The 25,756-nt window shown below is 49.8% G+C and overlaps 5 protein-coding genes across 5 annotated transcripts; 3 read left to right on the forward strand and 2 right to left on the reverse strand.

Annotated features, from left to right (window-relative positions):
* Nucleotides 1-8,557: 8,557 nt before the first annotated feature.
* Nucleotides 8,558-9,535, reverse strand: GLRG_11460 (uncharacterized protein; the record flags this gene model as incomplete). The annotated part of the gene is made up of 1 exon (XM_008102144.1): nt 8,558-9,535. The coding sequence occupies one exon, from the start codon at nt 9,533-9,535 to the stop codon at nt 8,558-8,560; it is 978 nt and encodes a 325-aa protein (XP_008100335.1).
* A 3,201-nt stretch (nt 9,536-12,736) lies between these two features.
* On the forward strand, nt 12,737-15,091 carry GLRG_11461 (ERCC4 domain-containing protein; the record flags this gene model as incomplete). The annotated part of the gene is made up of 1 exon (XM_008102145.1): nt 12,737-15,091. One exon carries the CDS (start codon nt 12,737-12,739, stop codon nt 15,089-15,091), a length of 2,355 nt encoding a protein of 784 aa, XP_008100336.1.
* An 826-nt stretch (nt 15,092-15,917) lies between these two features.
* On the reverse strand, nt 15,918-16,867 carry GLRG_11462 (phosphoglycerate mutase; the record flags this gene model as incomplete). Its single annotated transcript, XM_008102146.1, has 2 exons — nt 15,918-16,707; nt 16,803-16,867. The coding sequence occupies 2 exons, from the start codon at nt 16,865-16,867 to the stop codon at nt 15,918-15,920; spliced, it is 855 nt and encodes a 284-aa protein (XP_008100337.1).
* A 2,265-nt stretch (nt 16,868-19,132) lies between these two features.
* On the forward strand, nt 19,133-20,427 carry GLRG_11463 (uncharacterized protein; the record flags this gene model as incomplete). The annotated part of the gene is made up of 3 exons (XM_008102147.1): nt 19,133-19,424; nt 19,480-19,610; nt 19,663-20,427. The coding sequence occupies 3 exons, from the start codon at nt 19,133-19,135 to the stop codon at nt 20,425-20,427; spliced, it is 1,188 nt and encodes a 395-aa protein (XP_008100338.1).
* A 1,119-nt stretch (nt 20,428-21,546) lies between these two features.
* GLRG_11464 (NAD dependent epimerase/dehydratase) lies at nt 21,547-22,506 on the forward strand (the record flags this gene model as incomplete). The annotated part of the gene is made up of 1 exon (XM_008102148.1): nt 21,547-22,506. The coding sequence occupies one exon, from the start codon at nt 21,547-21,549 to the stop codon at nt 22,504-22,506; it is 960 nt and encodes a 319-aa protein (XP_008100339.1).
* Between the last annotated feature and the right edge of the window lie 3,250 nt (nt 22,507-25,756).

The following is a 25,756-nucleotide window of genomic DNA, read 5'->3' on the forward strand; positions in this document are numbered from 1 at the left end:
GCGAGGCAAACGGCAGGGCGGATAGGGGCTAAGTTGATAATTGGCAGACCAACCAAACAAAAGCCCAGGCCGCAACCCTGTATCGTATGGTCGGGTCTATGCAACCACTGTAGTGTATCTAGCTCGGAGGAGCCAATGTCTCAAAAGAGGGACGGAATCCGACGTGGGTGCGGATTTGCGTGCGTAGAGGGTCCAGGAGCGGGAGTAACGATTCCCATGCAATGTTGGATTATGCTTCGTGTACTTGGACGTCGTAGACGTTTCCCCAGAGACGGGGCTCTTTTTGCTGACTATTCTCTTCTACTCACCTTGCCCTTCACGACGGCAGCAGCGGCGGCGGAGCAAACGCAGCAGCTCGGCGCAAGTTTAGAGACACAAGCGTCATACGTTGTGTCGTAGGGTAAATGAAGGCAGGCAGGCAGGCAGGCAGGCAAACAAACAAACAACCAACCGCAAGAGAGAAAAACAGAAGCCTCGCCAACGGCTGCGCTGCTCGGTTGCCGGTTGTTGCGGTGCGGTGCGGTGCTGTGCGGTGCAATGCGCAGGTTTTGTTTAGGCGGCGTTGGATTTGTGGGAGACAGTCGTCGCAGGCAGGGAAAGGGCAGTCTGGGGCGTTGAGCTGTTTTTGTTGCTGCAGACCTGGACGACACACAGAGCGAGCGTCGTGTGAGAGAGGGAGGGAGAGGGAGGGAGAAAGCGAGAGATGTGGCGTTGTATGGTAGTGTATGTGTGGAGGGGAGAGAGGCCCACGGCAGCGTGGACAAGTCGGTCTTCCGGGGTGTGAGAGTGTGTGTCTGTGTGTGTGTTGTGTGGCTCACAGCGCCCGTATGCCGGTATCCTGTCCTTGCAGGTAGGAACAAGCAGATGGACTGTGCTGGAATGGTTAAACTAGCCACTGGCGTAGGAGAAGATAGGGGATGATAGCCAGGGGGGGTGTGGTCCAGCCATTGGTCGTATTTGTTGCTTGCTTGCTTGCTTGTCAACACAAACTGCTGCTGCACAGTCCACACTTCCAGGGTCGAGGAGCCGTGGGTAGGTGCCTGTGGGTGGTGGGCAGCGAACCGGGGGCGTGGGTGGATGTGCCGCAAATTAGGATCGCGTCGATGGCTCGGTGTGATTGGGTGGCGCGAGAGATGTGACGGATGCGCCCGTTCTCCGTGTGAATGTGAATGTGTCTGTCTGTCTGTCTGTCTGTCTGTCTGTCTGTCTGTATGTCTCTTCTGGGGGGCCGATTCCGGAATGGCAGAGGATGGGTTGGACAACTATTTGGCTGGTGGTGGTTCTTCTTACTACCTAGGTATGTAATCAATGATCGTCGTGGTAGAGATGGGATGGTGATCAGGGTTGACTCGCGATATGCGGGCAGAGGACACAAAGGGTTTCTTTGTTTGGTCAGCAATACCTAGCAATAGCGACAGCAAACGCAACAGCAACAGCCGGAGGAGGCCGAGCACGACGAAGACGACGACGAGGCATGGAATGGACAGGATGGTCAAGAAAGAAGGACGTAATGAGCTTCCTTCTCAGCCACTTCCGGGGAATGTAAACTACTTGGAAGCTATCCGTACATCTACCTGTAACTCCTTCAGCTACCTACCCGGGTAGGTAGGTATGGTAGATAGGTAGGTATCTAAAAAAGGAGCTCGAAGGCCCCGAGGTCCAAGCCAAATGCAGATTAGACCAAAACGGCGCCTACGTCAACATTGAATCGCTTGGTCGGAAGCAGTGCTGCGCCAAATGCTCCCGGCATGGTTTTAGTACAACATTCAAGTAAGAATGTCATTTAGGTAAAGCAACCTTTTCCAGCATGCATGCATGCATGCATGCGAGCAAGAAAGCAAGCAACCCAACCCAATTCAATTCAACTCAATCCAATCCAATCCCCCCCAGGAATCGGCGGAACCTACAAAGTGCCTGCAGAGCTTTCGCATCAAGACAATGACGAGAAACACAACAGTCGAGACTCCGACCCTTACGATTGGTGTATCCCTACTGCGGTAGAGACACCACAGATACAGGGTCTACGACAGGGATCTCTGGATGGAGATGCCTGCCACCATGCTCACTAAACGGTAATGAGGAGAGACTCGAGAGGGTACGGAGTACATTACTACACTACCATGTACTATAGTACCAACACCCATCATGTACCTACCCACCTAATCTCGGTACACGTGTACATCACTCCATCAGGTGGGTGCTCGGGGAGAGAGAGAAGCCGTGGCATCCAGGGATCACCACGTTTGCCGACTCTTCAACCTGGGACCGTCTTCAGATCAGACCAGTGGCGACAGCAGAGCTCTACCAAAGGAAAAAAAAACCAAAAAACCCGATGGCAGTCCGCTCGAGGTACGGATATAGGTAGACGAAGGATCCCAAGTGCCTGCCGGCCGTGTCATTAGCCTGCCTCAACCTCAAACCCCCTTGAGAAGTCATCTCCACCAGCCAAGGAACGAAAGAAGGGAAAAGGAAAAGCCCCAAGAGAGAAAAAAGCAGATTCTCGCACAGGGAAAGAAAATACTGTAAAAAAACAGGTGGGTCTCTAGCACTCCGACCCCATATCGGGAGACGCTAGTCCATGTTAAGCCTCCCGGGCATCGCATCCATGTCGCGCTCGCTGGTCGAGGCCACGCTAGGTAGGTAGGTACCACGCGCGGCACGCCACAAACCTCTCGTCACCAACGAGGAAGGCCCGGGGGAGAGAGCGGCACACCACCAAAACGACGCGGGACCGGGCCGGACGTGACGAGTGCCAGTGTCAGGCACTCTGGAGGCAGGAACCCCCTCCCCCATCACCCACCTACGGTAGGTGCCTTACCTGCCTGCACTTGCAATGCAAGGTACCTACGGCAGGTGCAGAGCACATGCTCGCGTCACGTGTCATGCTGTTAGGGGTCCATACATGCATGCATGCATTCATACAGGGTGACAGGGGTAAGTAAAGTACCCCTATGATATTACCCCCCATAACCGACATCATGATAGAGGGGGAATATTCACCAAAAGTGAGGTTCTGCAGTAGGGGGGTGGACGTTAGTTACCTAACCGGGGTATTTAACTTCGGCCTGGTACCATTGTACATGCATTGTGCATACATACGTATACACATCATACATACATACATACATACATACATACAGCGCCTTCTAGGTATATGTAGGAGCTTCAATACGTAGTGTTGAATGCCCTACACCGGGGATTGGGAGCACGAGGCAAAATACTTCGCTACAAAAAGACAAAAGCCGAGAACCAACGTGAACATGGTCATATAACGATCCATCGATCCGAGACCATAACATTATATGGCTCCATATCCGTACCTCGTCAGGTACCTGAGACCCCCTAGTACGTGCTCTCTCATGCCTCCATGTAGTGGCGTCCAGAGGCACTCACTCTATTCGTACCTGCAGTACGGATACGGATACTTAGGTAGGTACGAATCAGGTACCTAGTGCAAAGTAGGGCCTACCTACCCACCAAGTTGGTGCGTACACATATACAGCAGGTACCTAGGTAGATACCTTTCAAGCATACAAGTACTCCGTACGTACTCTGACAGCCGGACGGACGCAAGGACCAGCATCTGGTCCAAATGCCCCTTCCCACTTTTAGGAATGCAATGCTCCTGCCTGCTGTGTCGCCTGTTGTTTTCTCCCGGCCTTTTGACCAGAAGCGTTACAGGAACAACTGGCACGCAGGAAAATTAAGCAGCAGCGGTTTGCGCGAAACATCCAAAACACGACTCCTCATCCCTGCTCCGGCACTTCTTCTCGCCGCCTTATCGCCTTTTCTTTTCTTTCCTTTTCCACCTTTTGCCCCCTTGTTTTCTTCCAGGAGAAGTCGAGGGGCGACGAAGTCCCCCGGCGGAGTCGGACCTACTCCTGTTCAGTGGTAACTTGGTGTTCATCTGCCGAACGAGGGCGACGGCGACGAGAATCGAGGCACTTTAGTCGAGGTCGATTATCATAAGACCAAAAGGCATGGACAGAGGCATATATGCTTGTATTAACGTCACGAGTGACAAATAACCATAACCTATCGGAGTCAATGAGGGTCTGGAACCACAAATCGCCCGCCCTCTCATTCCATCTAACTCTCTCCAACTGATTGCGCAAGCTCGATCCACCCATTTCGGCATCTACAGGTACAACACCCTCGCTCCCACACGTATCTCGCCCGCATTCAAGGGTGTTGCGGAGACGCAGACGCAGACAGACACAGACGCAGACGCAGAAACCAGTGCGCTTGCCACCGCATCTGAGAGAGCATTGGACGATTCCAGAAAGATGCATGTCTTAGCGGCCCATCTATGTCCGGTGCTGCTGTCCCAAAGAAGAAGAAAAAGGAGGAGGGGGGAGGAGAAGAAAAAAATAACCGAAAAAAAGACATCACCGCCGTCAACCGGGGAAAGTTTTCATATACTGCACGGTCAACCAGCGGGCTTTCCATCCGAGCTAAGCCATCTTGCAAAAAGTCGGCAAATCGCAGCTGAGCTTGCGTCTTCCGACTCATCCTACAGCTACTTATCCTCTTCCAGGAGGCCTGTCAACAGACCAGCCTCACAGTATGCCGAGCCACTACACTCAGGATGCCGCCGATAGAGACGGCCCGGCCAGCTTCCCGACCAGGTTGACGACATTGTCTCTGTCTGTCTCGCAGACGGCATGGCTGGTTGGGTTCGGCCATCTCAATTCATAACGCTCATGAATCACTACTCCGTACCATGTCTGCAGAAACAAGCCTCGGCTCCATGATTTGTCTTATCGGTACCGTGTATGGGTGTCGTGTGGGACAGACAAGGCCGAATAGGCCGGATCCGGCCAGCTCAACTCCCGCCTCGAGGCATTGATCGACGCTCCCGCCAATCCCACTCCAAACCTTGTGTGTTGTATTCTGTATCAGCATGCCCTTTCGACCCATCAGCGCTCCTCGTCGGGTCGTCGGGTGACGCCGTAAGTGTCTGGGACTCTACGGAGTACCTAGTCTACTTCAGGTCCCAAGACCTGACAAACCCGCATTCAAGCCATGGAAAAAAACTTAGCGGCCCTGTGCGGTCACCGGCGCGAGTCGGATCGCAAAGTCTATTAGCCCGCCACCCACCGTGCGTGCGTGCGTGCGCACGCGTTTTTATAATCCTTCATAGGCACCAGGGTGATACGCAAGGAATAGGGGTTCGTTTTCTCTCCTTTTGCCAGTTCCAACGTTACACCGCACCATCCACCCGGTCCCATGGTTCGCAGAGGTCTGAGAGCCGGCCACATCGATTTAACAACCCGAGCGACTGTCCATGGACGCTGCAGCGACTGGATTTCCATGAATTGTTACATCTTTCGGTTCCCCACCGCGAAACTTCCTGCAATCTCAGGCACCCAAGATTTTACTGCCCGGACGGCTGTCTTATTGTCGACCTCGAGGACGAATGTATTCTTCAGACTTGGCAAAACGCCGAAATGGTGACTAGGGCTCCGGATCGGAGTGCTACACTTCCGTGGTGCAAAATGGGTTTGAATGAGCAATATCTGGCTGGATATGTACTATATTCCCCACGATAGGGGGTTAACACAGGCCTGATGTACATGCGTGTGTTCATCCGCTCGAGCAACATCACCCCAGAGAGTCAAAGATGAAGCTTGCTCTCTTGTCGAGGATCACACGGAGATCCCACGATCCGACGGCCAAAACAACAGGGAAGTACGCGGTGCGTGATGTGCGCACGCGCTCATCTCCCCCATCCATAGGTTGCTTTGGAACGCGGGGCCAAGATTCGCATCATGGGAGAGAAGGGCGATCTGAAGAAGATCCGATCCTCTAGTACGCACAATGCAGTCACTCTCATTTCCTCCCCGGCGATATATTGAATCAGCCGATCTCCCATACGGTCAAGCAAACCGCCGATGCACCTCAAATTCAAGCTAATTACGGAGTAATAAACACTGGTTGTTTTCAAGGAAATGGCGTAGCCTTTTCTTGGATACACGTTTGTGCTGCGCGACATACAGGGTCATGGACTCATGGTGGCTTGCCGCCATTGTCTCGTCACCGTCCCCCCTCTCCCCTTCCCCTTCCCTGCCAGCGTTCCTTTTTTTTTCAAACGCACCTTTCCGTACTTCCAAGACCGATACCTGTTTCACAATGCACCGATCGATCTGGCCATCCTCCATCTATTTAATGTTATGTGCGATGTGGAGAGGCCCTTGGGAATCGGAAGCCACCGCCACTGGTGTGGCAGCCTCTCAGAAAAGGATAGCTGCCGGACACCGTTCCCCTCCCTCCGTCTTATCCGTAGCGGGGCCGCTCTCGCCGGAAGGGCACAGGGGTGTGTGGTAAACAACATCGCTTACATGAAATCGTGAGGCTGTCTTTTCGCTCTCTCGACGTTGCCATTACCAACAAATCAATACATCGAGCTGTTGGGGAAGAAGGCCAGGGGGAAGACAGCTTTCCGGCGGCGCTTTTACTTAGCACCTCCCCTCCGTTAGAGGAGGCCTTTTCTTGGCAAATCTGCGTTAGGAGCTGCTGAACAAAACACGGGCATGCCAAGGACGGCAGAAAGCCGCTCGGAGGCGGCTGTGGAATGATAGCAGCCGCAGCTTGCATCAATCAACAGGAACGCGGTCTCGAATGTTCGGTCCTGGAAGGCAGCCGAGTTACGTATCTAACACGACCCCTCGTAAAGTTCACATAGGTGTACGCAATAACACAACGACACAATAGAGATAATTTCGAACGCAAACATTGGGCTGTTGTTCACTTGGAACTGACAAGGCCCTTCCTCGCCTGATGTAGACGCCGTTCCCCCGGGACAAAGGGACAGACGTGTTGCACAATGTCATTTGCCCCAGCTGTTTAACATCGTTACGGTACGATCAGGAATCTGGCCTCCTGGCGCCGCTTTCCCGTACGGCACTTCTCCGAGCAAGATTTTACGCTGGGGGGCACACTGGGTAGTCGCACCATTTCCGGCCAGGATAGGTTAAGTTGGAAATAGTAGGCATAGGTTTAGATGTTGCAAGGGAAGGGAACCAAGTATCGTCTTGGCTCCCCTTCCTTTCTCTAGCTTTTTCTGGACCTTTTGACCGGTTTCCTTCCATCACAACAGTTCACTTAACCCCGTATTGGTCCATGTTCTTGATTGTGGGTTGCTCGCACAAGTGAGTGCCTTGAAGGGAGCCTGGGAGGACACTCATACGAGACCCAGGTGTCTTTTCTCCCAGTCCGGCACTATAATCATGGTGGTGGTAAAAGTGGTGGTGTTGATGGTGATGTTCCCCTCTAATAGAAGCAGGCCCTGGAGCAGAGGTTATCCCTCAGTCAAGTAGTGCCCGGACCCATGAAGGAATTTAGAAAAGAAAAAGTCACTCTGGGTATGCAAATGAGCGGGATGTCCAATATACTACTACTCTGCGAATCCTTTGCGGCGAGGCGGGGGCTCATTGAATTTATATGTGCTGAGTATGAGTCTCTTCTATGGATGTTCTGCCGAGTAAAGTCGATCTTGGTCCGCGCATTAAACAATATCCTTGCCTCATGAGTGTTCCCAGGTAAGATGAACCTCTTGACGATAAAAAGAAGAGAAAAACAAAAGGGGAAAAAAAAAGACATCCGGCGTCCTTCTTGACAGCCTGCTTCCACATGTAAACATATTGTAATCAGGCCTCGGTAACCCTAATCGGACTCCATGTTCTCGTTGCGCCCCGAACGCGCGCGTAGCATTGACTTTGGGAAGCTCGGTCAGCATGCATAGGCGCCTGTGGCCGGATTGGGCCGGATTATGCGCTTTTTTGGAAATACAGGCCGACGTGCGTCTCTAATGGTGACGCAACGAGAGAATAGACTGCAAAGGTTGTGCGCCTGGGAAGTTATCCAAAGTACTGTTGAACAAGATTGTTTCTGGACCGTGTGATTTGCGTTTACAGTTTACGGCTGGACTGGATTGAGTTTTCATGAGTTGGGGTCTCGATGGGACGGAAACATTGGGCCATTCACCGAGCCTCCCCCGGGGTAGTTGGCGGCCGTCGGGCCAGGGAAGACGTTTTGAAGGCCACCCGTCCGAGTCAACTCGCACCCACACCAACGGACGAGGCAAAGGCAAATCCATCAGCGCTCCCATCGCACAGGCCCAAACCTGAAAGGTGCGGTTCCCAAATTCGGAACAGAGAGTTCAATCATGTCCGCGGAACCGCGTAGTAACTTGGATGTGCCTGGGACGGGATTTGCTCGTTAGGCGATGGGGATTCGGGAACGCGACTGCTCAATGAAACGCCTCTCAACTCTAAAAAAACGAGTCGTCAGCTTCGATTCAGAAAGCCGTACGGGGAGGGCTTTGTCTGTTCTCAAAACCGCTTGGGGCGCACGATATATCGGGATGAGCAATGCAGAATTCTGAGGCATTACGCTGGCAAGCTTGTGAACGACTGAAAGCGTGATATGATATTGAACAATTGCATTCATTTTGCTCTTGGTCTATCAGAAGACGGGGAAGGAGGGCTATGAAGGAGGGCTATCAAAGAGGGTATCAAATTTGTTATTGCTCACTACTTGAATGCCATACATAATTTCATGAACCGAGATTTTGCTTCCCCCTCTCAAGCACTGACGATCCGTCAAAGATGTGATCTGGGCGCTCCTCGTCTGGCACCGTCTCCAACACGTTGCTGCTGTGGCCCTCTCTCTGGCTCCTGGCCCACCCTTTGGCCGTGGTCATCGTATCGTTCGTCATGACGCCCTTGGAGTAGCCGCGCGACGTGTCGTTGAGTTGGTGGCAGTCGCACAAGTTCATCTTGGTGAATGCGAGCAGCTTGTTGAGGACGATGAACTCGACCTTCAGCTTGATGCTGTAGACGAACGGCTTGCTGGTGGTCTGGAAGACGGCGTGGTTCGTTTGCTCGAGGAGGATGAGCCCGACGTCTAGCAGGAAGACGAGGAAGAAGAGGCTTATGAGGTAGATGCATATCAGCCGCGCCATCCGCGTCTTGAAGGCGAACAGCGGCCTCATGTTAAGGTAGCCCTGCCACGCAAAGATGCCCGTGATGAGCGTCTCCTGCATCGAGAAGACGACGATGGAGACCTTTTCGTACACGAGGTACCGACGGAGCCATGCGGCACGGTCCGTCTGCGGCGCGGTCAAGGACACCGCCCAGAGCACGGCCATCGGGACGTGCAGCATGAGGACATCGGCGATGATGAGGGCGAGGACGGAGCGGACCCAGCGGCGGCTGTAGACGACGAGGTGCAGGCGCGACCACAGCACGAGGGACTGGCCGGTGACCATGGCGACCCAGCCGACCACCGCGAGGGCGCCGGGGATAATGACGGTGTGGCCGAGGTAGTGTATCAGCGAGGAGATGGCGTGGACGAAGATGCCGCTGTCGGCGACGATCATGCTCCAGAAGTAGGGGCCGTGGCGCCTGCGAAAGGTGGCGAAGATGAAGACGTATATCTCGGCCGCGTTGTAGATGCCCGCCGTCGCCAGGGCCGCGACCGCCATCAGCTCGTTCTGCGTAAGTACGACGGCGCCATTGACGAATTCTGTCATGACTGTTCCCACTATGACCGGCTCGGGTCTCCCTTTTAACCCCCCTTTTCCCTTCCTGCCCTTCTCTTCTTCTCCTTCGCCGGGAGCGAGGCTGGCGTGATGGTTTCTCCAGAGCAAGGGGGAGTGCGGGGGGGCAAGACATGCGAATCCCCCGCAGGTCGTGTCGTTCGGGAAGTCTGGGGTCAATTCCCCCTCCTATCACTTTGTCTATTCACGCACCACCGTTCTGCCCCTTTGCTTATTCTCTTCGTACCACTCCCTTTCCTGGGATTCGCCTGATTAGGACGGGGGGAGGGGGGGTGTTCGGACAAGACGTCTGCTCTTGGTTCCCTCAGCAGCCCATTACAAGTCGAACTTGGCGGGCGGCGGTGTATAAGGACTTGAACGCCTTTAGCAAGTGCGTGTTGGGCTGCCAAGAGTCTTTGGCCCGGTTGAGTTTGGAGCCATTGGATGCGGGACGAGAGGCAGGGAGAACATTGGAAGGTCAAAGTGGACAGACCGAAAAGGCTGTGCGCTGGTAGCATGGCGCCTGCCGTCTTATAAAGCATACAACGCTTCCTCTCTTTGTAGACAGCCCGAAATAAGGTTCCAGGACTTGAGTACTTGAAACATCGTACGGCTTAGATATCGGAAGTCTCGCAGGAGTATGGCGGGCACTGCCTAGCTCCTTCAAGCCCAGCTCTCTACCCTCCCCAATGACTCGTTCTGTAGCGGAACCAATCAGCAGTAATTGGGAGGGATGCAGGCCACGTATTCTGTATAGAACAGCCTATTGCTTCCTCAAGCGGCTCGTCTACATCCAGGTATGCCGCGATGGCTGGCCAGGGCGAAAGCTAAACTTCTCGAGTGGGGGTTGCCAACGTTCATCGCGCCAAGTTTCGGCCACTGGTGCGCAAGACCGGTAAGCCCTTAAGTTGACGTCGAGACGGACCCAGGTGGTAGCTGGGTGGTTGATACTGTTCAAAAGTGAAGCAAGGCAGAGCGTCTCGGTTGATATTTAAACTTATTTATCGTTCTGGGGCAGTGATGGGAAACTTTACAACCTACGAGCGAGTTGTGACGGAAGCAATTCTGTTCTCGTGCGAACCTGACTCCACATCGATGCCTCGACATACGGCATGTGTGCGGACCCCTAAGTCATCGGATAGCGTCAAACTTTGCTGCACGTTTCCGCAAGCGACCCTTGTGTCTATTTGTGGTTGTCATGTTACAGCATATCAGTTCAACTTGAGGACTGGGGGGCTGTTGCATTCGTACCTCAGTTCAACTTGGGGACAAAATACACCTTTGTCAGGCCAATCTGAGCCTGCGGAATGCCCCAGGCCCGGGGTATTCCAGATATACTCCGCGTAAGCTCTCCGTGATAGGGTGCAGAGATTTCTTTTGCACCCAGCCCGATGTCATTATCCAATGTGCGGTAGCTCCGGTTGTTGCCAATAACTCCTAACCGACGAGTTGACAATCAATGGCCTGACTTAATCTGAGTTGACGATGCTGTGTCCGACGCTGAGAACAGTTGTCAAGCAGGCAGGCGTGTGAAATATGCGAATCAACATCATGAAGCTTTTTGCGGTTGTCGTTTCGGTGACCCTCTGGCTGGTGTGTCTGCATACAAGAGGCCTGCTGCCAAGACTTATATATACAAATCTCCCGGCCTAACGGCTGGGAAGTGATCATGGTGAACCGCCCGCTCTACTCGTTTTTGACAAGAGTTGTGCGGGACCTCGTCACAGCTTAAAACGTTCCACGCGACCATGCCCGTAAACCGCTTTAATCATGACGATATATGGTACTATTCTTGAAAAGGGCAAACCTACCATAGGCTCATCCGGCGATTTACATCTATGCACCATGAGGTTGACGGTTGACCTGTCTGTGCGTGGCACTGGGCGGTTGACTCTTGACCACGACTTTGATCTACTTTCCAGACCTGTCTATTGCTGAATAGGCATGGAAAGCGCGCTTAGCTCAGGGGCTCCTGACGAGAATGTGAAGGGGACAAACAAGATTCCTGAGTTGGTTATCAACCAGCCAGTACGATACGCCTTCATAAACCACCTTGTACCGCGGCATTCTTGGCATATGGCCTTGCTTTGACCAGCTTAGGAGGCTCTGGCTAGCTAGCAGGAAGGTGGCTAAAGGCTTCCGGCCTGAGGAGCACAGCGTCATCGCTGGTGGTTGATGCTATCGAGACAACACATAAACTCCTGCATCAAGTGTTTTTACCTCCGGTGCGTTGACAGCTTGTCGACCCCTCGACCCATTGTTATTAACTGCCGATGATTTGCCTCGGTGAAGCTGCCCCGAACTACGAGTAACATTGAGCTGTCATTACCCGCGTGGGGTGTTGTAACGTTTTAGCAAGCATCTAAACGCTTTCGGTCAATTGGCTGCTCGATCTCTTTCACAGCTCTAGATTGATGTCGATGTAGCCGGCTCCGGCCTAGTATGTCGTCGGCCCGTCGCAATCACAATAGCCGGCGGTCAGACCTCTTGGCAGGAATGGCAAGGCCAGTCCCATGTCCTGTGCAGGCAGGTTGTGGCGTGATTTGCACATGGGCCTCGACGTAGGTTGATTCATGACATGATCCGCACCGCGCTGGTCCTTTTGTGTGCTGACGAAGATCTGGACCGCTCGCAATCAAGAACGTTGGCCGTGATGGAATAATTGAACAAACAAGGCGCTCCGCCGCAAGTACCGTAGCTTGTGAGGCCTTAGAGACACGAGTTTGACTTCTGAAAGCTTAGCAAAACAGCCCCTGCCCACCATGCACGATCGATGCCACGTCGCTTGGAGAATTGGCGCGGGGGTAAGAGCCCTCATTGCCCATTGTCTATCTGGTTAGTACAGAGAGGGCATGGTCTTATTTGCCTTTGCTTCAGTCGGACCATAGGTAAAGAATCATTGAGTATAAAAGAAGACAAGAGCGAATCGGCATTTGAGTGATAGTTCGTAAAATGTAGTAACTAACAAGTTCCTGGGAGTGTGAGAGTGTTCTTTGCTGAGTCATCGAAAGCCGTCCTCAGACACGTGACTGACGTGAGGGTTTCGCGCAAGCCCTGCGCCGCCAACCCCACCTGCGCCATTGGGAGACGCGACTCTTGGATAAGGAATGCAACTCGTCCAGCTGCATCGTATCGTTGCATGTCCATGCTTTTCACTACCCCAGCTCAATCGATTTGAAGCTGGGGAAAGAAGACATGCCTGTCGATATAATCAGTTTGCTTTCGAGCCCGTCCTTTGGGCCTTCTCTTGACCGAGTGGAACCCTCACCATCCCATCCTCCAATACCAGCAACAATCAATGTTGACACGAGGGTGTCGGCCTTTGACAACGACGATGTCTTCGACTTGACAGCTGATTCGCCCGAGGCAGCTCCGCGACCGCCATCACTATTCGAGGAAGCCAATACTATATGCTCCCCTGTGACAGGATCCGGAGCGAAACGACCTCGAGAAGAACAAGCCCCCATAGACACGCTCGTCTACTTCAATTCGGACGACTTCGATACAACTATCGATCTCGAAAGCAGCCTACCGATAGCAAATAGCGCATTTGATGAACCCCGAGATACAAAGAGACCAAGATTGTCACCCCTGCGGCGAAGCAGAAGTAGCAGTCCTTCCGACCGTTCACTTTCTGTCGCGGACCAGCTGGGGCGTCCGCCAGTCAAGCCATCAGGGGGACCACGTCGGATTCGTGCCATAGTAGACCCAATCGAATTTTCCAGCTCACCGGGAATTGCCTCCAGGCCGGTGCTAGCTTCCACAACGGCCAACGAAAGGCTAGAATCCGACGACCCATCCACTGCGCTGCCACCCTCCGCCCAACCTGTACTCAGCAGGCAAAGTCCCGAAAGACCTACAGTCGCCTCTGGCACCCGTGTGCAATATGATTTGACCTCCGACCCCTTTGCAATCTCGCCTCACCCCCCATTGAAACCAGCGGTGGAACCATGTACGATAATTTTGGACGATGACGATGATGACCCGTTCGCCAGTTCACCACAGCGAGCACCAGTGCAGACCATGAAGCCTGCAGAATGCAACAAAACGGGCGCGACGCGGGAGAAGGGAAAGCAGAAAGCCGCTTCGCCAAGACGGAAAGCCAATTGGGACCCGATATCCAGCTCCGCGCCCGAACCCAGAACGAGGACCGACCCGTTCGACAGCTCTTCGCCGCCGCCGCCACGAAAGTCTCTCGCGAAGGCTGTCAGTGCAGTCATCGACCTCAGCAACACTGAGAATGCACCTCCTAATCTCCATACTGATTCCGATGAGGAGTTCCCGGACCTTGAAAACTTCGACCTTGTGAAGCTCAAAGCCCGATTAGACACCAGGACCACAGCCCCCCGAACCGCCTCCAAGGCGTCGTCGAAAACCACTACCAAGTCGACATCTGCCAGGATCGCAACCAAGACATCGACCGAAGATAAGGCGAGGCAAAGAGAGGCCAAAGCAGCGGAGCGCGAACAGGAAAAGGAACGGAAGAAACAAGAGAAGGAGGTGGCCAAGGAGCAGAAGGCCAGAGAGAAGGAGCGTGCTGCTGCTTTGGCAGAGGTTAACAAAATCAGGACCGACAAGAAAGTATCGACGCCGGAGATGATTGCGGATCTCCCAGCGAGCTTATCTGCCGCCGTTACGCTGCAGATACAAACATTGCTGAAAGACCTCGATGTGCAACACACCACATGGGACAGTCCGGTGGACAACGTTGTGAAGTGGAGAAGAAAGGTCGCCAGTAAATTCAACGACGAGCTGGGCCACTGGGAACCTATTCCCATGCGCGTTGAGCCCGAAAAGTTCGCTCTCGTCATCGTTACCGCAAACGATTTCGTGACATGTGCTCTTGGACCCGAAGGAAACGATCTAGAGGCCCACGCACTGAAGATGAAGCGACACTTCCCGCAGGAGCAGCTCATCTACCTCATCGAAGGTCTCAACCCGTGGATGAGGAAGAATCGCAACGTCCGCAACCGCCAGTTCGCCTCTGCAGTACGGAGTCATGGGGACGATGCCCCGGATGATGCCTCCACGAGTCGTCAGCCGCGGCGGCGTAAGAATCAGCAACCGCAGGAGTACGTTGACGAGGACTCGATCGAGGACGCTCTGCTCCAATTACAGGTGATGCATGGCGCTCTGATCCATCATACGAATGCCGCCGTCGAGACAGCGCAGTGGATCGCCATCTTCACCCAACACATCTCGACGGTGCCGTACCGAAAGCAGCGCGAGGCGACCAACGCGGCTGGCGCCGGCTTCTGCATGGAGACGGGCCAGGTCCGCACCGGCGAAGACGTCAAGGACACCTACGTCCGGATGTTGCAGGAGATTGTGCGTGTCACGCAGCCCGTCGCCTACGGCATCGTGTCCGAGTTTGGGACAGTGCCGGAGCTGGTGAAGGCGTTGGAGGAGCGAGGGCCGTTGTGTCTGGAGAACTGCAGGAAGAGCACAAACAAGGACGGCGGGTTCTCGGATCGGGCGGTCGGCAAGGCCATTAGTAAGAGGGTTTACAAGGTATTTACTGGACGTGATGAATGGAGTACGGACGTGTAGTATTTCAGCGGTTAGGCACATGAATTATGGCATATCATGAGACGGAAGATGAGTTTGTAGGATGGTTAAAAACCGTTTTCGACCCATGGCATTTGGGACACTCGAAAACATGTGAATGATAAGGACTGCACTATATGAAAGGACAAGAAAAAATAATGATGATTCACACGAGTTATATTCAGATACTACCTAACCGATCAAAACTAGGCAACCTACCCGTGGCAGTCTAGCAGGAAACCCCCAGCCCCCGTCTATAACCCTCAATATAGTCCTGCGGGAGTAGAGTTTTTGTTTTACACAACAGCTACGCCCTCGCAAAAAGGGCCGCCGAGGTGACTGCTGAGTACTGTCCCCAGCTGGACGCAGGATAGAGGGGTTCGAACCCTCCAGCACTCATCAGGATGCATGTTTCGTGTGACGACGCATCGCATCAAGGTTCAAGATCTGCAAGCACGCTCTTGGGCAAGTTAGCTTAGGCTCAAACTACCAGAGCCAAAAAGAATATGAAAAAGTTGGGGGCTTTTGTCAGACAGCGGTTGGACGAAGTTGTTTCCACATGTATCGTTTCGGTACAGGTCTGTGAATATTCTTGCCTCATCATGAAAAGCAGGTTGGTGTGAAAAGAATAGGAAAGAAGACAGGGCATACCTTTGGTGATAACGCAGGATGTGTCGAACCTGGATGAAGACATCCATGTGCGACGCACTAGTCCCCAAGTATAAATCCCAGAGCCCTCCTGTGCTATCGACATAATGCTGCAGCATCAACACTGATATAGTTCGAATACCAATACATAATACATGGCTTAGCCGAGGAACAGCGTCCGTCAGGCCTCGTCATGTTTGCGCTTCTTTGACGTGGGCGCAAAAAACAACCTGAGCGTCTTTTGCTTCTCGTCAAATTCTGCGCTGCCAATACCGCCGCCGGTCTTTTTGAGCCCTCGAAGGTGGTCGGTGCAGTTGACTGCGACGGTCTTGAGCGCCAGACCGGGCCACTTGACAGTGGGCACCGCTTGCTTTGACGCGCTCGATACCGGCGTCGTCGTGATGTGCATCTCAACGTAACCGGTATTGCTCCACGAGAAATGTATGCGATCCTTTGTGACAGGCCCTACAGCAGCAAAACTTCCAACGGTGCAGAGAACCCTCGCCAACACGCCCAGGATGATACCGTGAGCGACGATGACAATGCTTTCCGCGCCGTCCCCGGACTCCGCTTCCATACAAGCGAATATAGGAGCAAGGTAGTCCTCAACGAACCGCTCAGCTCGCATACGCATGGCCCCTTGGTCCTCAGCACCCTCGTGCCTGGGTCTGTCAGGGCCAGAGCCCATGCGGGCGCCAAACTTCTGCCCCTCACCTGTGCCAAAATGCTTTTCCCGGAGCTCAGGAAGCTGCACGACCTCAATCGCGCCAACTCTCGACGACGAGGCGGAGGGGTGCGAGTCAACGGCATCGCGGACCGCTGCGGCAGTGCGATGGGCGCGTTGGAGGTTTGAAGCGAAGATGTGCGTGATGCTAGCCGAGGCCGAGGCGGTTCGTGTGGCGAGGTGAGCACCCAGACGTCTGGCTTGGAGGACGCCATGTGACGTAAGAGGCGCGTCGCGAGACCCTGCACTGCAAGAACACAAGCAAAACTCAGTTAGATGAGGGATCTTCGTGAGGCAGAGGAAGCCCTCGACCAGAGCTGGTGCGAGGTGGAATGCGCGTACAAGAGGTTCGCGACGTTGTCCACTGATTCGCCGTGGCGGACGAGGTAGAGATGAACTGCGCCCATGGTGCACACGAGAGCAGCTACATGGTTTGGCAAGAAAAGCTCGTCGACCCTCGACCCTCCTTGTGCTGTTGGCTTCGTTTCCGAGAAGTCAAGTACGCAACCTAGAAAATGATCGGTGATGGTGGGAGAAAAAAAAGAGGTAAAAATTCAACGCCCCATCAGAGTTTTGTAGGTGCGTAAAGTGGAGAGCTAGCTGCTTTATTGCATGGTAGGGCATATAGTCCCCAATCCAATAATTGTCTGCTTAGTCATGATGGAGATAACCCCGATATAGAGATGATTCCCCCACCGTCGCGTTGTTCCCACCCGGCTTCACACATCGTGCATCCACCTTTCGCTACCCAGCCTCCTCGGGTTTAACTAACTCCTTTCCTGATCCTCATCATCTCTGCCTCTTTGCACTCTACTTCGAAACCGACAAACCCCTGACAATAAAGTCGGCCGCCTCTGTTGTCGATGTATTGGCCTGTCGACTACCCGTTAGCCGAGGAATTTGTATTGGCATGTGCATATTGTCTTACCAAGGTAGATCGTGGACTTGATCCAGTCTTTAACCTCAGGTTTATAGCAGTTGCATGTCATCCCCGTGGTCATGGCGTCGTATTCGCATGTATCGCAGGACTGATCGAACGCGCCGCTAAAGGCACGGGCTGTCAGATATCAACGCAGAAACAATTACATGTTACAACAGCTCCGTTCCGGCATCTAGACTTACTATTTTGCATACGTCATCTCGCCGTTGGTGTTAGCAAAGCAGGCTTGCAAAGGTACCCAACTGCATTTTTCGTTGCCAAATCCTTTGCATCTGGCTACCAGATATGGCGCGGCAAACTTCGTTTCTAAAAGAGGTCTGGGATCGATCATTCGAACGTCAGAGCAGCTTGTCTTGTATGGGTTTGTGACCAGTCGAGCACGTGGCAGGACGAGATCAGTTGACGGGGCTGCCATGACCCTGTATGCTGCCAACAGCGAGAAAATGATACCCAAGCCAGGCCTCATAACGATTATGGATGAAGGTAGCAGAAGAACAATATGGTGGTAGCGAAAATGTGGCTGCTTATGAAGAGCACCAACTTGATCAGGAGAGTATATGCGTTTGCTGGCAGGACTAACATGTTCAGCAGGTAGTTCAAGAATAGCGAGCATGAGGTTTATCTATGCTGTAGGAGAGCACTGACACTGCAAGGGAAGACCGAGATTAATACATGCGGCCTTGAATATCTGAATCTGTGATACACTGGCAAGCACTACAAGACATCCCCAAACGCCAACGACGGTACCCCTCCATCTCCTCAGCAAGATAAAACCGGACAAACTCAGATGATTCGGGCACTTTTAGAGATGGAACCAAGTTTATGAGCTTTCACCAAGTCCTGTGACTTCGCGAATGGACAAAAGGGACGATGAAAGAGTTGTACTATACAAAGCACGGACGAAGCGAGGTGAAAGAAGTAAAAAATACTTATCCCTGTGAAACACCTTCTATGAGGACAAGGGGCAAACCAATCCATGTGGAGCCATGTCCTACGGAGTCAGATCGATCCCTTGCTTGTCTTCCGTAGAAGTCTCTCGCCGTCACGCAGTTGTGGATACTCTCCAAATTGATCCTTTCGCGTTGACATCGGCATTTTTTTATACTTATTATCGCAACAATGGACGATGCTATACACCCAAAGTGTGTCACCCAGACCTGTTGATTGCGCTGAAAGGAAACTGAGAAGTTAGAAGGCCCAGACTCGATATCTTTGTCCTTGGCTAGTTGGATGGGTACACAGCACACACTGGCCCATGCCCTTGGATAATATGCTCTTCTTTACCTTCGTATGGAATGCATTTTGACGTCAATTTCAACCAACATATCAAAAAATCCAGTCTCTACAAATCATGGTCTTGTGGTCATCCTGGGGGCACATCAAGTTCGCTACCAAACTGGAAAGCGGAGTAGTTTTGTCGTTCAGTACCTACACCTATCCGAAGGCGGCCTCAGGATAGCGAATACAGGCGCATACCGAACTTTTAGCTTTTAGGGCTCCGTTAGCGGCAATGTTCAAGTCACTAAGACGGAATCGAAGCAGCACCCCTGCTATGAATCATAATGGCTCAGCAGGAGCGTCGATGTCAAGGCGTCCGTGCATTGTTCGGGTTCCATCCTTCCAGGAGCTGCGTTGAAAATTTCAGGCTTTTATATATCGTAACTATAGCCATGTCAAGACTATAATTACTTTTTTATATTGTTACTATCGATCCGCCCAGCCCTGAGTAAGAATGTCTGCACACAGACACGCCATTGTCTTTGGAGCTACAGGTCCCCTTGGTTGGGCGGTTGTTGAACAGCTGCTCTCCAATTACCCTACTGAAGGTTCCTTCGATCAGGTCACCGCTGTCATAAACCGCCCTCTACCCGAGTCCGAGTTCTTCTGGCCTCGAGACACGCCGAACCGACCTTCTTTGCAGATCGTGTCAGGGGTGAACCTGAATGGCACAACCGAAGACCTTGTTAGACAGCTGGAAGGCAATGTCAAGGGAATCGAAAATGTCAGCCATGTTTTCTCTTTTGGTACGGAACTTTGCTTCTACTTCATCTCTTGCGACTGACGAAGGGTTACATGCAGTTTTCCAGCAGGTAGGAGAGGACCACATTCAGGAGCGTGAGGTCAACTGCGGCATAATGCAGAGGGTTGTGGATGCACTCAGGTTGTTGTCACCAGAACTCGAATCATTCATCTACCCTGGAGGCACGAGGGTAAGCTTCTCATTTGATAGGCTACCTCACAACACTTGGCTCATAAGCATAGGGATACGGAATTTATGTCCCGGGAGGGACATTTGAGGCACCCCTCAAGGAGTCGATGGCAGACAACTTCTCAGAAGAGTATGCCAAGACAGTCGCATATCCGTGGTTCAGGAGGATTCTTACCAAGGCGAGCGAAGGCAAGCCGTGGACATGGTCAGAAGTGTGCCCTGATGCAGTCATTGGCTTCACGCCAAACGGGTCCGGATTCTCTCTTGCCCTCCACTGGGCACAGTATCTCTCCCTATACGCTTACAATCGCGGACGTGACGGGAAGTCTAATCTTCCCGTTGAAATTCCGTTTCCAGGGAGCAAGAGTGGCTATAATAGTCTATTCACTCCCGTATCTTCTCGCAGTCTTGGTCGCATCGCTGTTTACGCCTCGTTAAACGGTGAAAAATGTCATGGAAAAGTCATCAACATAGCGGACAGCACAAGGCCTACCACGTTTAGCGAAATCTGGCCGTCGCTTGCCAACTGGTTCGGACTAAAAGGCGTAGGTCCTACGGAATACAGCCAGCCATCGAAGCCTGGCGAGTATGTGAAAGGGAACAAGCAGCATTTTGTGGAAAAGGGGCTCGACAAGGCTACGGTTGCTGACGTCGGTGGTGGGAGCTCTCAACTTGATAGCGTGGGATATTGGCTCTCATTTGATCGACAGTTGAGCCTGGATAGACTTCGGTCATTGGGGTTCATGGAAGAAAGAGACCCAATTGAAGGATGGCTCGAGGCATTCAGAAAGTTTAGGGAAGCTGGCATTATTATCTGAATACTTATATCAAGCAGGAAACAGCGGCAACCATCGAATAACCTGTTTCTGATATTGACAGTGGTGACGGTAATTCAGATAATAGCCTAACAACAAGTTAAACCTGTTGACAAGTTCACTTTGCTCTTCAAGAAAATGCATGTTTCTTCATTCCATAACGAATGCTGTCGTACTGAGAGATTGGGTAAGGGAGCAACAATAACTTTGATCTCTCAACCCCCGTCGGAACTTGTCACCTTTGGCTGGCCTCCTTGGCCCTTCTCCGCATCCACGGCCAACCACGGGAGTTACTCATAGCACGCAGGTCATCTTTTGTTGAGAGCTGAACTTCTCCTCTTTCGCCTCGTCCCTTGCGCTTGACTTAAGGGTTTCAGTGACTAAAAGCCTTGAAAGGAACGACTGAAGCAGGATACCTAGCTCACGGTTAAACCATAGCGAAACGTTTTTGGTCAGACGCCAACGAGGGCACGGAGTTTATGACAGTGAGAGGCATTCAACTGACCTTACGTATTCCGTCTTGACGTTGTCGTGAGTCCGAGTCTAATCAAGCATCGAAGCTGTAGCAGCCACTTAATGTAATCAGCCCATGACAGAATCTCCGTAAATCTTCTTGTTCGATATATGAGGATTTCGTCTTGCTTCAACGCCATTTGTGACCTCGCTCCTGGGGGTCAACTCTTTCTGTGAGAGCATACTAATAGTTCATCCTTGTTACCCCCGCCTTTTAGGATCAATGTGGGTTGTTCCCCGCCCGGTGGCGAAGCCATCGCGCAGCAATTGGGTCCATCGGTATTCTCACTGACGCCCAACTCGGATATGCTGCTTCAGCTGCTGGTCTGACCAGGGGCTTCGAATACTGAGGGTGGCTGGCATACCTTTCCGTTCATGACCGGGCGAGTTCGGTAACTTGCAGGAAAGGTGGGGAGAAGCTTGACGACGTAATACGTTCCCCTCATTGAGATGCGAGAGGGGTAAAGCGAGGTCGGACCGTGGACAATTATACCCGAGAGGCGGGATTGCGAACCTTTTTCCAAATAATACCACAGCTATTCTTGCAATTTTTGATTCTGGTAGCTTTCACCAACAGCGAGTCCGAAAAACTCCACTGTAAAACAAAATATGTCGAACGAAATCCTCGTAACAGGCGCTGCTGGCTTCGTCGGCCAGGCCCTCGTCAGTGCCCTCATCAAAGCCAACCCCGCTACGACCCTTACCATCACGGATGTCGTAGAGCCCCCAATCCCGATCGACGTGACCGAAGCGAGCAGCCGTATCAATTCACTCAAAGCAGATCTCACGGACTCACAGGCGGTGAGCTCCTTGCTCTCAAAACAGTTCGGCGCAGTGTACCTGCTGCATGGGCTCATGTCTGGTGGCACGGAAGCAAACCTAGATCTAGGTCTTAAGGTCAATCTTGACTCGGTTCGGAATGTCCTGGATTATCTCCGCGAGAACTATCCCGGAACCACCGTCGTTTTCACCAGTTCATGCGCGGTTTACGGCCCCCGGCAACCAGTCATCGAAAGCGAGACGGTGCCAAAACCCAAGACATCATACGGCACCGAGAAGCTCATCGTTGAGTTGTTACTGGAAGATTACTCAAGACGCGGCCTCATCGACGGTCGAATTGTACGCCTTCCCACAGTTACTGTCAGACCTGGTGCCCCATCCGCTGCAGCATCTAGCTTCGCCTCCGGCATCGTGCGTGAGTCTCTGAAAGGCATCAAGAACATCTTGCCCGTCAGCCGTGACCTCGAGGTCTGGGTCTGCAGCCCCGCAACAGTTGTCAAGAACCTCATTAAAATCAAGGATGTGCCTAAGGAGAAATTTGGTGACTCGAGGGTCGTAAATCTTCCTGGGATTACGGTTACGGTTCAGGAGATTCTCGACGCAGTGGAAAAGGTTGGTGGCAAGGAGGCACTGGCGCAGGTGGAGGAGAAGAGTGATCCTAAAATCTCGGCCATTGTAAGTACATGGGCGGCTCGATTCGATGTCAGTAGAGCTTATGGGCTGGGCCTAGAGCCTGACGGGTCGATTTTAGACGCCGTTGAAGCGTTTGCGAAAACCTTGAAGGCATGATTGTTAGCTTCACAATAGATACATATTAACCTTAGCTATACTATGAGTAAAAGCCCTGCTGTCAAATTACTAACTATAATAGCTATATCTATAAGGTTTACTACTATCACTATATAAAGCTATACAAGCGTTATAATGAATATAAAAGAAATTAGGTTAAATTTAGAAATCTAAGTAATAAGGTATAGACTGTCTGAAGTAGGGTATATAGAATATGCTGTTAGTAGTTAAAAATTAGTAAGGTTAACCTTTCATCTTAGTAGGCAAGAATAAGATAGTTTTGTACATGCCTTAGTTATAGTATATACTAAGTTTCTGTGCCTTTGTACTATGTTTACTAGCTGCTTGGGGCCCTTGAGCCTAGGCTAATCACACCCTTTTGATTTCCTAGCCTGCCCCAGTGGAGTTTGTCATTGTAACACTGAAGGCGGCAGAGGCAACTTTCAAATCAGCATGACACGTTCTTCGAGGAGTTGTCTTATTTGTGATGGGAAAGAGGGAAGAAAGAAACCACAGCAGTAGTTGATTTGACTATTGTCTAGGTTAAATTACGACTAACATCATGCTTGGTTGCTGTGTACCTGCAGTCATTGATGCCCAAATCACCTAGGTAATCCTGGCCCCGATCTGCCTTCCTGTAAAGTAGTTCAAAGGGCAGAAAGCTCTGGTATTCAAGGCAATCTTCGAAGGTACCCGGAGCACGCGGGTTGACCTGTCGGGCTAATCTTTGCTCCGAGGCCTTCTTCGAACGGTTTCTCCGCTGCCTCCTTGCCTTCTGCTTACCCTCTGTAGCGCCGGTACTAGCGGTAGTGCCCAATTCTAGGAGGGTAGATTGACGGCATCATCTCTTCGGCGGAGGCCACTTCAGTAGCCATAGATGTACCTGTTGAAGCGTCCGTCGCTAAGGCCTGCACCGTAGTCGTGACGTCCTTCAAAGTCGTAGTTGCCTCTCGGTACGGCTTTAGGGCGTGGCGTAGGCGTCAACGGAACAGTTCCTAGTCAATAAGGCAAACTCGACCCGGCTGTGAGGTATGACTTTCTGTCACAAGGAATAAGGTAGCCTTGTGTGGGATATTGCCGCCCGACACCGCTTCCGGCATAATATCGCTCCGCGATTTAGGAACATGGCAGTATTTAGCCACAAAGCGTAGCATAATACAATCTAGAAACAATAAGCCACTTTTAACTATATAAATTACCTCTATAGTAAGACTAGTTTATAATAGTTATAAGCCTAGCTCTAACTTAAAGTATAACCCCTACTATTATAAAGCAGCCTTACTTTAGATTTACTTTTCTTAACTTATTATCTATTTTAAATAATTATAATAAAGCTATTATATTAGTATATATAAAAAGTAAGTTAATTAAATAAGTAAAGTAATTAGCTTACTATAATTATAGTCTTTTCTTCTTTTACTATACGTCTAACTACTAAAAATAATATATTTACTAAATAATAAAGCCTAATTACTCTTAGCTATTAAAGCTATCTAAGGACCCTATAAACTAATATTTAGGCTATATTATATATTTATTTAGTACCTTTCTCTATATTATATAACTATCTTAATAGAAAACCTTTATAATATAAGACTATAGCTAACTTATAGAATTTAATAGAACTTAAAGAGAGAAAGCTAGTTAAGTTTATTTTTAACCTAGATTTCTAATTATTTCCTTTTTAGCTTAGTAGTGTTAAAGAAATAGCTAATTAACTACTTACTAACTATAATATATTACTAGTTAGTAAGCGCTAGGCCTTAAACTTTATTAGATAAACACTAAAGCTTTAAATATATTTATTTTAAAAATATAACTATAAAAAAGCCTAATATTAAGATCTTAATATAATAAAGATATAGTTCTTTTTTATAGTAAATATAATTATAAGATATAGTATTATAAAGTTAGATATTTATAACTATAATAAGACTAGCTTTATAATAAGCTAGATTATATTTAAAATAAGTATTATAAACTTTAAAAAATATTTAAATATAAAAATAGTATAGCTTAGTAATTAAAAATAAGTTATAGTTATCTAGGCTATTAGTTTATTTAGTTATAGTGTCTTATTATATATTATTATTAGAAGTAAAAATCTTTTTCTTACTTAGTATATATAACATAATTACTTAGTTAATAAATAACTAAATAAAAAGGTTTAGTTATACTTTCTTTAATATTAAAGGAATAAAATAGAAGTATACTTAAGTACTTTAGGTCTTTATTTCCTTATAATTACCCTCCTTCTTAGGAAATTTATCCCTAAATTTCTAGGTAGGTAAAAGTAAGTATACGTCCTTATAAGGTAAATTACCTAGCACTTCTAACTAGCTAGTTTACTAGAGGCCTGCCTAAATTAGCTCTAGGCCTGTCCCTTTTTCTAGGCGTCTAGCCTGCCCCTCTAGGCAGGCCTCTTCAGCTCTTACGCTCTCTAGCTAGCTCCTTAGCCTCTGCTAGTATTAGCCTATTAGCTAGAAAACTCTAATCTAGTAGGCCCTTCTTAGGCAGGCGCTATAGCTCTTATACTCTCTAGCTAGCTATAAAATCCTGTTCTATAGGTCCTAACAGGCAGGCCCCTATATATATAGTAGGGCTATATGCTAGCTAGGTGTATATAATAGTAGTTATATTAGGATTTAAACCTATAACTAAAAGAAGTAAGATAATAATAAGGTAATTACTTAGTTAATAACTAACTAAATAAAAAGATCTAGTCTTATTTTCTTTAATAATAAAGAAATAAAATAAAAGTATACTTAAGTACTTTAGGTCTTTATTTCTTTATAGTATATAGAATTTAGTTTTCTACCTAACTAGGTTATTATAATATTTAAAAATAAATAAAGAATATATAAAAAAGACTTAAATTAGCTTTAGTACTTTAAATAATATTTAAAGTTATATATAAAAGAATATTACTTTTTTATTTTTAATAGGTATAAAAGTTATTACTTTATAAATTTTAAAGTATTTTTTTAAGAAAATAATATTATTACTTTTTATATACTACCTTATTTTTTCTATTTACTTTAGCCTTTAGATATAAGATACTTTAGGCCTTTAAAGCTAGTATATAGTTAAGAAATTAAGAATAATATATAATAAGGTAATACTTATATTTCTAAAAATAACTTTTTTTAGTATTTTATAATACCTTTAAGTAAGCTTTTATAAAAAGAAATATTTAAAGAGGTTTTAAAAAGTTAAGAATTATCTCTTTAAGTATAAAAAGTATACTAGA

The sequence above is a fragment of the Colletotrichum graminicola genome, assembly GCF_000149035.1.
Source record: "Colletotrichum graminicola M1.001 genomic scaffold supercont1.88, whole genome shotgun sequence".
NCBI classification, from domain to species: domain Eukaryota; kingdom Fungi; phylum Ascomycota; class Sordariomycetes; order Glomerellales; family Glomerellaceae; genus Colletotrichum; species Colletotrichum graminicola.